Source organism: Caloenas nicobarica, chromosome 1, assembly GCF_036013445.1.
Source record: "Caloenas nicobarica isolate bCalNic1 chromosome 1, bCalNic1.hap1, whole genome shotgun sequence".
Classification (NCBI taxonomy): Eukaryota; Metazoa; Chordata; class Aves; order Columbiformes; family Columbidae; genus Caloenas; species Caloenas nicobarica.
Window position 1 is genome coordinate 187,813,131 of NC_088245.1, and position 14,147 is coordinate 187,827,277.

Below are 14,147 nucleotides of genomic sequence, written 5' to 3' on the forward strand. Positions count from 1 at the left end.
AAAATGGAAAATGAAAATGTAAATGCACATGTATATGCTTATGATTAAATTTAGAAAATCACTTTTCATGAACTCAGGGACCTTCTTGTCAAACCATCTGACCACAGACCGCATAGTTTTTCCCTTTAATTACGCTCAATAACTTGTGTCCACTTAAAGTCTATCTTCTACAATAGCAGACAGTTTGCACTAAACAATGTTAAGAGATTAGGAATCCACTATGCCCCTCAGCTGGTAATCAAATATTTAATTATTTAACTTTTAATTAAAAATCTATAGTTTCTCATTAGAATATTCATGGCTTCAATTTCCAAGCATTCCCTATAGACCAGAGTCCTCTAACACCCAGAACTTTTCTTCTGTAAAGGTGTTTATACACCATTACTAGATCATTTCTGATTCCTCTTCTTGATAAACTGAACACAGTGCCCTCATCAGCTTTATTTCCTGATGATCTGCATTTCCATTCCTGATCTTCTTTGTATTCTTCTGCTCATGCTCTCCTTTGACAACAACCTTAGGATCTTCAACAACCTTCAATAACATTTGACAACAACCTTCTCCCTCATTCAGTCACAAATGTTTATCCTTAGGAGAAAGACAGGTTGTTTGCTTGAAAAGAGTGAAGTTGCAGTAGAAAATTACCATGCAAAGCTCCCGAAGCAAATGTAGAAGAGAAGGTAAGAATCTCAGCATGACCACAGGTCAAGAAAAAGCTTTGGCCAGTTTTTGAAGTTTGTGGGGCTTTTGTCTTGTTTTGTTTGCTTTTGTTTGGTTTGGCTTGTTTGTTTATTTTTCCCCAACAGTGTTACATCAACTGTGGAACTGCCTTTGAAGGTTAAAGCCTTACTAGTGATTTGACAAAGACCATTAACAAAATTAATGTTATTTTCCATATAAGATCACTACAAAGGTATCTGCATTTTCAACGAATTTCAGAAGATGCACATTTTCATATCCTAGATGCATGGACAGTGTAACAATTTCGTGTTTCTGGACACTTTTAGAGGATGGATAGGCTAATATATGCAATTGGAAATTCAGATTAGGCATTAAGATTTTTGTTCACTCTGTGGGTGGTTAATACTGAAACAGGTTACCCAGAGATACTGTGGGATCCCCATCCTTGGAGGTACTCAAGACTCCGCTGGACATGGCCCTGTGCAATCGGATCTCACTAGACCTCTTCAAAGCAGGGGGTGGACTAGGCAACCTCTGGAGGTCCCTTCAAAACAAAGTTATGATTCTGTGGCTCTCTTGTCTTTGCCAACGAAAGGCATACATTTTTACCAAGCTGTGGCAGATGCACTCTTCCCCCCACGCTCCCCGAGAGCAACAGGAACTTCTAGGCTGATGGACCACTATGGTGGTGCATACGCCCCTTGGTCGACAGACAGAGCCTTTGACCAATGAGACACCTTGGTTGAGAGAAGTTTCTGGACAACTGCCATAAGTGGCCACAGCTCAGATTCAACTAGAGTATAAATGGAGGCCACTAGAAACACCTTTTGAGTTGGTCTTCCGCGGAGCAGTGGGTACGTGGCGGAAGACTCACTTCATTAGTCTGGCCATCTAAGGAACATTCCTAAGGGACTGGGACACCTTATCGACCTGGTAAGCGATCTGTGTACTCTCGAGAGTCCTCACTTTGGCACAGAGTGGGAAGAGGCACATTTTTGAACCATCACTCTAGAGGTTTGGGATCTGACCCCCTCGAGTTTGAGTCGGTTGTGTAGTAACTGAAGTCCCAACCAGCATCTGAACCTGTGTTGTATAATGTTACTGGAGTGCTGAACAATTTTGGATAAACCCTATTTGTAGTTTTCTGTTAAACAGCTCTGGTCAGAATAACGTCTGTTTGGAGCTTGTTTCCTGCCTAAATTGACTCTTGGGTTGTCTCTGTGACAGAAGCACAAAGATCCCAGAACTAATTTTCTAAGTGCTCTAGAGGCATAGGTCAGCTGCAAAATTATCTAAGACAGGATCAAATGATAAAGGTGGTGGAGTGCTAGCTACGCATCTCTGACATAATAGATGTTTTAACAAATTCCTTTTGCATTACAGGTTTTTTTAGTTACGTTTCTTGTTACTCAAAACCTCACAATATTCTTTTCAATCCCTATCAGCCCTAAATGTGCGACAGATTCTTGTAAATACAGATGACCCACCTGCATAGTCCTGTCAAATACTGGGTGATGGTCGTGGAATGAATCATCTGGCTGCTGTTGATCAGTCAAGTAGGAAATTGAGTTGCGTATGTGACTGTCTTGGACATTAATGTAATCTTTGCACCTTGTGAGTACTTTAACAATAAAGGCAGTTAACCTGCACAAAAGAAAATGTTCCAAACTTGTGCTGACATACATTTATAGAAGAGTATATTGACAGAAAAAGAAACATACTAATTTTGTACATAGACTCATCTCCAATATAGTGCACTGACTGGAACCTTGTGAGTTACCATTCGACATCAGTGTGAACATCTCTGCTCTGTGGCAAATGCAAAATAATTAGTGGCTCAGTATAAATCTCCTTCAGCAAGGACTAAACATGCTCAGATACTTACATGGCTGCCTATCCATGGCAAAAGTATATCGGCCACAACATGCCCACCAGATTTTGAAAATCCATACCCTCCCACCCCAGAAAACTTCTAATGCATTAAATGATAATAGAGGTGTTTTGGAAAAAAACAAAAACAAACCCAAAACCAACAACGAAACAAGACCAGAACAAAAAAGCCACAAACCCAAAACACACACACACACATACACCCCCCCCCCACCAAAAACTAAAACAAACCACCACACACCCCAAAAAAACAAAACCAAAAAAACCCAAAAGAAAACTGAAAAAGACACTTACCATATACTACTGGGTGTTTTTTTAAATGCTCCGTAGGAGCCATCCACCTTCTGAAACTCAAGCAGTCTAGTATAACCTGCATGAACAAGACAGTACATAGCTGTTCAGAGAATACACATATATCAACATGGACATGTTCCGTATTGAGTCGTGGAAGAGTACATGGAGGTGTTCACTAGTACATGAAGGAGAAAATGACTGGGTCAGCAGGCCTTTGACACAGGAAAAGCACTAGGTGTAGAAGGTATTCTGTCTTGTTTGACTTAATTGTGCCAGAAGAATAACCTGAAAACTGCAGGTGTCTGTAGTTACAAAGCATCTTCTGTGTAGTGAATCTTGGGAAACTTATTTCCCATCATTGACAACTTTTCAAACTGTTGACTATATAGTACATGGAATAAAAAAAATACATAACTTCATCTCTTGGGTCAGACATAGGCTTAGAAGTCACGACTTACGGCCTCTGATCTTGACTGCTATTACCTTGACACAGTATCACAGCCACGTAACCCATTTTCTACCCTGGTGAACTTTGTTAAGAATCAATAAAAGCATAAATTGGGACTAAATGCTGCAGATAATCCCAAATACTAATCAGCAGGGTATCATGTCACTTCAGGTAATGTTAGATAAAAAGGCAAAGACCTCCACTCAGCAACTGCTAGTATGTTTTTAATCTCCATTTATACCCCTATTTTTCACGGATGAAATGTGTGTCCCATGTTGTCTGAAGATCATGAAGACAGGTGCATTATTTTGCCTTATGCCATGTGCACAGCACTACAGTTAGATCAGCTGTGCCTACTACAATACTGCTAAATCTTGGGCTCTGTGTTGGTGCCTGTGAGCTGGAACGCCTCCACTTCCACATGCTGTGGTCCTGACTCTGCTGTGCACTTAACACCAGCTTTGGATCATGTCTTGGAGTGGACCCTTCAAGAAGCAGCCTTGCAGCTGTCCTCTCCCTAAGGAAACTCCCTCCCTGGGTTGGTCCAAGGCTGTTGGAGTCATTCTAGCTCATGGAATGAATGCAGGAGTGTGGAAGAGAAAGTGTCAATATCTTGATTACCATTGGGAGTTTCTTTAGTGATAGTCCTCTTGCCAACTACAGACATCTCCAGCAGAGATGTCTACATCCCAGCTGGACATCCTAAGCACTGTCTATGATTCATGGGGAGAAAAAAACATTTTTAGGACATGATTAATCTTGATCTGTTTCGCTCATCAACATTAGGAGGAAATGATAAACTGGCCTTTGCTGTCCATTTACTCTGAAAAGAGTTGATGTTGATCAGCTCAGGTTTTGCTTTCTGCTTCTAAATTAGGCAACAGAGAGGGTGGAGAGTGAATGCTGATACTGTACAATGTCAGGTGTAAGCAATTAGTCATCTAAATCCTCCACGACAGTTCTGTTACTCTTGTCTGCAGATTGTCAGAGGCATTTCTGTGTGGCTGTGTTAAGGCAATGTTCACTCCTTGGGCAAGTAGCAATGGTTGGTGTGCAGTGCAAAAGAATAACAGTCCTTTTTTGTTTGTTTGGTTGGTTGGGTTGGTTTTGCGTACCTTTTTCAATCATGCTAATGGCTTCCTCCTTCTTTTCAGGATCAAAGTTCGCCCATTGCTCACTGGCATCCAAGTACTCAATAGCGTAGACTGCAGGGGCCATTTTCACCATTGTTTGCTCTGCACAGCCTGTGGGCACTTGAATGAGTCTCTCAACCCCACTGAGACTAAGACAATTTTGAATAGGCTGGTCCATAATATTTCCTGTTGTAAAAAACAGAAGCCATAACATATTTAAAGCTGTCTGATATAACATGAAGAAAGGTGTTAGTAACTGTAGGTTGACGCTCCAGCGTGGCCTGATAGTTCTTATTATTAAATGCTGTTTTCTGCTACTTATGACTTTGTAAGGCTGGAGAAGGACAAGGATGAGGTGCCAGCCCCCAGGGAGTGCTGAAGAAAGGAGGCTGGGGCAGAGAAGGAGCATGAAGGAGAGAGTCCTGAGGCTGTTGGAGACAGGGAAACAAGGAGAGGGGGAAAGACTGGTGCTTCAGGTTTGGGCTGAAAAATTCTTATCAAACCAGACTTGATCCGCCCACAGAGGGCAAAAAGATCCTGCCTTAATCACGCCAAACATTTTGTGTAGATTTCAGCGCCCCGCCCCCCTGCCTTGCAGTTTTCTCATTTGATGAATTCAAGCATCCTCATAGTTTAGAACAGGGATTTGAAATGGAAGCCAATAACTTTTGTGTCAGGAATGTATTATTTTACATTTTCTGGGAAAAAATGTTTTTATCATTAATAAGAGTACTTGCTAGTAGATATTTTAAAAATACATATGTGTATATATGTATACGATCATTTGATTTAATGAATATATGATTGTATGTATCTTCTCTAGAAAAACAGAACTTTCCAGAACTTATACATCAGAGTCTGATATCCTTATTTCTGAAGAATAAAGCAGATTTCTACAGAACTTCGTGCAGTGTGGAGTTACTAGTAAAGGAGAACTCTTCTCCTCCATCCTTCCCATAAAGTTAGCCTGGACACAGTGAGGCAGGATGGACTGCATAAAGCAATTATATCCAATGTAAGTGAGATGAAGTAATTAGGAAAGTTACCAGATCAGCCTGAGGCTGTTTTGTTTTATGACCTGTGCGTGCAGCCCAGACCATTTGAGCCATGACAGAAAAACTAGGGGGGAATGGAGACTCTGTGTTCAGGAATGAGCAGCAAAAAGGTGCATGTCTCTTGTCACCTATGGAAAAATTATTGCAGAAAAATTATTGTGAAAAAATTATGTTTACCTTTCAGGCTAACAAACACGTGACTGTCAGAACCTGGTACCATGTCAGATGGTCTGTTCAGGTCAAGTGTCTGGGACTTCACTGTAAATAAATAATAAACAGAGATCTACATTCAAACTCTTTAAACATAAAAACATACAGTGTCATTTTACAACATGCTTATTAAACATATCATAGTTGATGGCAATTGTGAACGGAAATGTTATCAGAAATGTTAAATGGAAATGTATGAAAAGAAATACATTTATCTTTCTTAAATTGATTTGATTTTCCTTCATTAGTAATATTTTTTGGCTTGAAATAAGGCTGATTTTTAATGCCTTTTAAGATACATTAGTCAATGAAGTGGATGTCTCCTTAATATTTAAAGAATGCTACCTTGAAGCACAGGCATAATACAAATCAATTCTAAGCATAGAGAATGAAATGATTTGTATTTTCTGAGTCTTTTGCTATGTATTGGATGAAGAGATTTATAACAGGTTTTGGTCAATTAAAGCGAAGTTTGTACTTTGAGAAGTATTTCACTGCACTCATCAGATGTTGACACTAGGCTTTACAATCCGTCTCTACCCCAAACTTCATCTGTACCTAATGCTTTTTTGTAACTTACAGTCACTATTAATGCAAATGGTCTTTTCTTCTCTCTGTAAAACACCTTCAGCCTGTACAATTGAGGAAAGAGAAGTCAAAACTTTTGCAAGCACTCACACCTGAAATTAAGCTGTGTGAAAACCGTGATCTCCACCCTTGCACTAGACCAGCAGATGGCAGAAACAGGTTATTGTGGAGTGAGATTCCTCTCCAGGTGAAAATGAAGCTTGAAATCAGAATTTCAGTCTCCCAGTTGAAATATGAGTGAATTCTACTGACTTTTTTTGTTATTATTGACACATTCGCTGGATGAAATTTCTTTAATCAAAAATAACCCAGGAAAATTAAACTTCAAAGTTTATTCTCAGCTTTGTAAGCCATGCAAGTCGAGTTCACAGGTGGATTCACTTTTATAAACCTCTCATTTATGAAATCCACCAAGTTCTGAGTTCATCTTCTTGGTAAAACTGAAACTTTTCTTTAGTCTTATTTCCATTCATTCCTCTCTCAACAGTCTATATTTTAATAAAGCCATTTTTATGGACAGTTCTAGTATCTTAGTGTAGCACTGAACTCTGAGACTGTGTCTATCCCTAGAAAAGTTATGACATGTGACAAAAGTCATTCTTATTAAAAGGCTCTTCATCATTTTGAAAGAGAATGAAGGTACTAAATAATTGATAAAACATCTTTGTTTTCCTGTATTTGTTTTACTTATGCAGTTGTTAAGCTTGGAATAAGGAATAACATAAGTTTAAAGTTTATGTCTAGCCGAGACTATTTCCTTCTCAGAATATTGCTAGACAAACATCAATCTTCTCTTCACAAGGAAAAAAGATTTTTTGTAAATACTGATGAAGGAGATGGAAATTTAAGATTAAGAGATGAGCGCTGACTGCATAAAGGAAATTGTTGCTATGTGATGAGTAGAAGGTTGCCTTTTTGCTTTGTAGAACAATTCTTTTCATATGCACTACTCACAAACTCATCACTGGGTTAAATTTCTTACCCATGCTATAGCTCAGTCCTTGCTGAGAAACAGGTTTCCTGAGATTGCTTCCCGCCTTATGTTTTTAGGGTTTCACTCCCTCCATGAGAGCTCCATACATAGTGAATATTATATTTGGGGAGAAACACAGTATTCAGGAGATGCCTGTTCTCAACTAGTTATACCTACCACAACATTGAGGTTCTTCCTAATGCTGTCACTGTGCCCAGTAACCGTGTCGAGAGCAGTAATAGTAATTGGAATTTCCCCCACAGTCAGAGGGACAACTGAGAAGTAGGCTGGTGTTGCAGAGTTCCCCTTGGCCACCAGCGTCAACTTTACAGGCTTCTCCATGGCCTCTGCGGTGCACAGCCCCTTCACGGCCTCCATCGTCACTGTAACCTGCGGGGACAAGGCAATGCCCAACATCAGGCTTCATGCATCACCACACAGGAAAAATACTCCACCTCCGCCAAGTCTACATGAGAATGGGAAATGACAAACGTGTAACAGGAGACTAGCTTTGCTTAAAATGGAAATAGCAGCACAGACTTTTTGCAAGGCGGAAAGTGTTTTTCAGTTCGCTCCCCTGAATTTAATATTCTCCATTTATAAAATGGGAATACTTTTTCACCAAGAAGTGATCAAGTGCTGACACAGCTTGTCCAAAGAGTTTGTGGAGTCTCTGTCCTTCCAGATACTCCATATCTGACTAGACAAGGCCCTGAACAACCTGCCGTAACTGGACACGCTCTGAGCAGCAGCTTGGACTAGAGACCACTGAAGGTCCCTGCCAACCTAAATTATTCTATGACCCTATAAACGTTCATCTACATTGACTAGGGCTGTGAAGGTAAATCAGGTAGTATTTCTTCGTTACACTGAATTTGCCATATAGTTTTGGCCTGTCCCTGACCCATAGGGAGATGAGAAGGATAGGACATTGTTACACGTTCCAGCTCTCCACCATTCAACACAGTTCAGAAGATGCTGGTCAAGCAGAGCTGTCTGAGAAATGGGAAGGGATGGAAAAAGAGCATCAGCCTGAGAATGATAGAGGCCCTAAGCCCAGTGACAACTGTGGCCATATGCAGAGCTGGATAGGTGTCACAAGCAGACAAACAGTGGCTTTGCATTGTATGCACGATGAATTTTCTGGCTAATATATCAGATTGTGTGCTAATAATTTAGCTCTGTATCGTGTGTACCTGCTTGCTCAGCAGGCTGGGTGTAGCCCAGATTGTCAAACAGCAAAAAAGTACCTGGCTGTGTAATATGGTAAAATAAATGTTCTATTTGGCAAGCTTGATTAGCAAGTAGAATTGGATCCTGTTCTTGGAGAGACTTTCAAAATGAGAGTGTATTGTCTGGGTTGAAGGTGGGCACTGAAAGGTGGCTGGGTCATTTACATTAAATTACTACATAGCTATATATCTATCTAGCTTGATGTGTATAGCACAGTAGTTCATGGTAATACTACCTGGAGATCATTGGGCAGATAGTTGTACACCACTGCTTTTATTTCTAGTTGTTCATGTCGTCTGACCGAGTATGGTAATCTCAGGGATACAAAAAAGTCCTTGAAAACCGCAAAGGTGTGGGGGTTAGCTATGCAAAAACCTGGGATGAGAAAAACAAAATGAAACAAAACAGAGCTGAGAATGAAACTCTTATCATCAGTTGATAAAAAGTTAGGTGTCTAGTCAAAACTTTTCCTGCAAAACCCATGTTTAAAACATAATGATCATTCCTTGCTTTCTGTAAATAGACTCCATGCCCATCACTGCACCCCTGGATGAGCCTCCCTTTCTGAAGGGGAGTGGGCAGTACCAGGTGGACCTTTTGTCCCCTCTGTGTGGTCCTGGCCAATGCCCAGAAGCCCCCATGGAGCAGCACCTGGGAACCTGGGCTCTCTGGTATCCAGCCCTCGCTGATCCTCTGCTGGTCTCCTGGAGCTCTTCTCTTCCCTGGTTTTCTAGAGGCCAAGGACTTTTATGCTTCTATGAGATGGCCAGAACTCACTCCCAGAAATATTCAAATAAAAGTGGTGTTATTACTGCTAACTTTCTTGTGGCTTCCTGGCCATGTGGAAGCTAAAGTGAGATGGTTTCTTGATTTGAAAGGAGACAGTTTTGATTGTATTATCCGTCTTCCTTCAGAGGCCACTTCATGTTGTTTTTTCTAAATACATATCTATGCATTAAATTCTAGCTGGGCTTTAACATGGCATAAAAGAGAGGAGTAAATGTCATGATCGAAACACTTCATGTTTTTCCATACAGACTGTCTCACTCTGTCAACATAACATTGTATCTCTGTTTTAAAAAATATATGTTCTCTATTCATCCATACGAAGAAACCAAATAAAATACCCTATACTTATACCTTTTTGGGGAGATATGCTTATTGCTTGAACTTCCCAGGTAGTTATAGAGTCAGGAGCAAAGTTTTCTACACTAAGAAATACAAAACAAAATGTATTAGGAAGGATGTATAAAATGTAAACATTGTCATTTGCTGAAGTTTGAGTATTGTAAGGGGAAAAATAATTCCCTCAGTTGTGGACACAAAGTACTTGCAAATATTCTGAAGTCCTCTGTGTCAGATAACACATAAAGTTGGTATTTATATACATTTTACAGTACAAATTTAGATATATTCACCTAGTCAGGTAATACAGTACCTATGGTTTCCAGGGTTTTTCACTTCTTCGAAATTCCACCACCAGCTCTCAGGAAAATAAGTGCGCAAGTCAACAGAGAATTCATTAAACACTTCTTCATAATCATCATAGTCTGAAAAACAAAAGAGGGGTTTCTGTTCTGAAGTCTTCGGCTGCTGGCCTTACACTGTTTTGCAGGGCGTCAGTTTGTCAGAGAGAAAGCAGAATGAAAACTACTCTGAATGTAAAGACTTTGTCTGGGTTTCATCTTGTGCCTTAAAAAAATAATGCTGAGAAAAGAGAAGGAGTGACCAAAGATTATAATTGAACAAAAGGATAATTCTTCTTTCCAAGTTCAATAATTATAAGTTGCCAAGCAAGAAAATATTTCCTTTTAACAATGTGTGCAATGTGTGGCAAAGATGTTCCCACCCTCCCATTTTTGTGACAGAGCGTGAAAAGGGAGCTCTGAGAGAAATGGTAGCAAAATTACACTTTGAATATGGTTGTTTTCAACATGATTTTTTTTTTTTTTTTTAGCCCTGTGTGTGACATGAGCTCCTGTGTGATCAGAGACAGACTTTGGGGAGAAGAAAGGAAGAAAGAGATAAAATTGACTGTGGCCGAAGTGGCCTCTTCTCATCAGGTGGTGTTTTCAGGTGTTAAACAGTAGTACCGCTAATAAAATAGTCATGAATAGTCATGAATCCGAGATCACTTGGACCCCTGAATGGAGACAGCCACCCTCCTCTCTGCTCTGCCATTCACAGCCTCCTGGGGTGCAAGTAGGAGCCAACGACCCCTCCATAAACCTGTCCTGGGTTCAAAGGTGGTTGACCGAATCCTTTTCTCACCCCAAAGAGTAATCCCACCTCACTCCCACGTTCACAGTGCGCAGTTGTGAAGATGCAGTGATGTGTGGGTGCTGCACTACACCAGCGCTCACTGAAATGGTGACGTGAAATCTTCCCCCCGGCCCCACAGCATTAAATGCCCGTTAACCCGCCCTTGCCACCACGTGAAAGGTATTTTTCTTCAGACAGTTGCATGTCATCATTCTTTACATCGTGCCAAGCCCACTCGGATTATCCTCTTCGCCGCCTTCCTGAGGGCTGTGGCTTTCTCGCAGCACTCCTGGAAGGCTTTTCGGCATTTGGGGGAGCCAGCCACCCTTGTTAGCCTTTTCTCACAAGAAAACCTCATGGGATTTAGTTTCATGCCATCTTCACAGCATTTTTGTAGATCAGTGTTGTGATATTTGCTGGCTGCAATGTAATTGAAGTCCAGAATTAATGGTGTGGAAGTAGCAATAAGCATAAAGGTGTTCATCATGCTAATTCCTGTCATTCTTTGCAGTTAATGTGAATTGTTATTGCAACAGTCTACCTTCAGCTGTGGACCTGTTCTCCATCCTAAAAACAGTCCACAAACAGAGGAGGAAAGCATGAGCCCTATGGCATCCTAGATATCCTATTCTATTCTATTCTATTCTATTCTATTCTATTCTATTCTATTCTATTCTATTCTATTCTATTCTATTCTATTCTATTCTATTCTATTCTATTCTATTCTATTCTGACTGAATTAAAAACACCTCCTTGTCAGACTGGAATTAGGTATCTTGATAGAAATAGCCATGGCAGTGTGGCAGTGTTCTTATTGTTGAATAAAGAAAAAATAAGGAAGATCCCAGCTTCAAGCCTTCATGTCTTCTGGCAAGGAAATACCAATTTGTGTAAACTTTTTTTAAAAAAAATTTATTCCAAATACTGTACTAGCTCTTCTCTTAAATGGAGCACAAAATACCAAAGCTGGCACAGTTTCAAAGCATATTGTCAAGAAAAAAAATAGGATCTATAAAATATTTTCTGGCTGTATAAATAATTTTGAAAAACTTAAAAGTTTTGACTGATTCCCTGACATCTAGTAGAAGTAGTTCACATTTGGGATTACAAAATGGTGTATTAGTTTCCATTTTCAGACGGGGCACTCTTTGGTTTTGTAGTTTGGGTAGTTTTGACAGATGATGCATCAGGTCACATGGCATAATATACACATTTGTGATAGGCTATAGCACTTAATGCAAGAACTGGGATTATGAATATGTTGGTATCCTTTACTATGCTATCAGGTCTTGCCCCCTAGATTTAAGTCAGTTCCCTTTGCCTCCCCCAGCTAAGCCTTTCAGGCCGCACAGATGAGCAAACATACCAGTTCCTGACATTTTCTTCTGAAAATCCAAAGATCTCTTCTGCCTTCTGGTAACCTGGAGGCAGCTATAGCCTGGGAAAGCAGAAGAGAAGAGCTTGGTCATGGTACTAAGACAGTAACAGCCTGATCATTCAGGTCATTCATGGGAGATCCATCTTAGGACCCATCTCATTCACAGAAGATCCACATTTGCTAAGTCGCCTTCCAGCCCTGGCCAGCTGCTGCCCACCCAGCTGAGCTGGGTACCAAGGAACCAGCAGCCACAATCTGGACAATTTGAGCTGCCAAGACTCATTGGAAGAACAGAAGAAGAAAAATCCACAGGCAAGGGAGATCTTACATCACGATAAAATATTGCTGATTTTTAAATAACCAGCCTCCCCATATCTATAGTGGTCTTGCAGAAACACCTAAACTAAAGGGCAGATTGCACTTACCTTCCCGAACATTTGATTTAATCGTATCTGATAAAAAGGCCAGACCAACATCAGTAAAAACTTGAACACTATCTGCACCACCACCTGCAGAACATCCAAGATCATACGAATTCATAGCATTAAATACCTGCCAAATAAAATAGCATAGATGGACTGTACACACTTGCAAAAGGGTTTTTTTTTAATACATATTAAAAAAATTCTTGTAGCCTTTGACTCACAGAAACAAGACAAACTAGTGCTACAAGGTGCATTTGGAAATTGAGATTAAAGCCGAGGGATGCTTTAGTTATGGAATGTTTTCAAGTAATGCTTTCTAATTAACAGATTTGTCTGCTGTAGCATGGAAATCCCTATCTTAAATATATCATTCATTTAAAATAGATCCTAAATTGCAAAGCAAAAACATTTTCAAGTTTAGCAAAGCTGTGATTGAACAATTAATAGCAATTAATTAAATTTTGATCCTCTCATTAGTAATGGAAAATTTTGTTTGACTAGTAGATGTGGTATCTTCTTCGTCTTACATTTTTGGCTGCAAGCTTATTTTTCTTGTTCAGGATAAAAACTGCTTTATCAACCACAGCCAAGGCAACTGTTCCTGCATGGTCCGTTTCAATCAGTAAATTGACGCTTTCTGTTGGTTTGTATATCTCTTTTTCTGTTGTCACTTTAATCTAAATAGAAAAGATTGAAACAAAAATGTCACGTTTGTTAATAAAACACAAAGACCCTTTGGGCAGGGAATACTGTCAGCTGTGACTGTCAGCAGTTGGAGGCTGAGGGATGTTCCTGTTTTGTGGTGTTTCTGCATGGGATCCTGCCTTTGGAAGATACAGAAGTGGATATCTCCCACTGGAGGACAACGTGGAGGTTGAAAGATGTGTCTGTGCAGGACATTGGCTGCTGCCTTCCAATGACACTTAAGCACCAATGGGAATTAAAGGAGTGTGTAAAGGCTTTGCTGAACCAGAGCCTTCAATATCACTTTGTTATTTTGTAGTGGAAACAAAATCACCATGAAATACAGCAAAGGACTAATTAATATAGAAAGCTGACTGACTTAAAACAGTCTGTGGTAGTACTACCTCCTTGCCATCTCACACTTGGATTTTTCAACATGACAGATTTCAGATCCGGTGCATATCTGATGAAGACACTTCTACGGTTTAAGAAGAAATATCCATGGTGATTATGAGATTAATAGGAAATTATTAATAGAAATGCCAACTGGAATGTTCCCGGGTTTTGTCATCTTATGAATAAAGAATTGGCTTGTGTGTTAAGCTAGATAATTTTTTTTTTGATGAATCTTTTTCCCAATGGACTGTTAGCTTCTTTTTCCAAAACATTTTCAGGAGTGAAAAGATCATTTTATATGATGTTTCCCTGTAATATAGAGACACTTCCAGAGGGGGATTTATCTGTATGAAGCCCTATTTTTCATCTCTTTGAGGCACAACGTGTCCTATGGAAGAAGGCTATCTCTGCCATCACTCCTGGGAGCCTTTCCTACCTTATAGCAAGAATCCTGATGACTCCCTTTTTCAATAAAAATGAAAATTTCCATCGTGTCT

At 39.9% G+C, this 14,147-nt stretch overlaps 1 protein-coding gene across 1 annotated transcript in view; it reads right to left on the reverse strand.

Annotated features, from left to right (window-relative positions):
* LOC135997460 (complement C4-like) overlaps window positions 1–14,147 on the reverse strand; it is a 47,713-nt gene that overhangs the window by 14,383 nt on the left and 19,183 nt on the right. The window contains exons 14-26 of the mRNA XM_065650076.1: window positions 13,098–13,247; window positions 12,571–12,697; window positions 12,134–12,205; window positions 10,987–11,187; window positions 9,944–10,055; window positions 9,646–9,716; window positions 8,741–8,880; window positions 7,450–7,662; window positions 6,292–6,343; window positions 5,679–5,759; window positions 4,429–4,632; window positions 2,866–2,941; window positions 2,169–2,325 (exon numbers count right to left, since the gene is read on the reverse strand). Coding sequence (XP_065506148.1) covers window positions 2,169–2,325; window positions 2,866–2,941; window positions 4,429–4,632; window positions 5,679–5,759; window positions 6,292–6,343; window positions 7,450–7,662; window positions 8,741–8,880; window positions 9,646–9,716; window positions 9,944–10,055; window positions 10,987–11,187; window positions 12,134–12,205; window positions 12,571–12,697; window positions 13,098–13,247 — 1,656 coding nt within the window. The remainder of the gene's footprint in view (window positions 1–2,168; window positions 2,326–2,865; window positions 2,942–4,428; window positions 4,633–5,678; window positions 5,760–6,291; window positions 6,344–7,449; window positions 7,663–8,740; window positions 8,881–9,645; window positions 9,717–9,943; window positions 10,056–10,986; window positions 11,188–12,133; window positions 12,206–12,570; window positions 12,698–13,097; window positions 13,248–14,147) is intronic.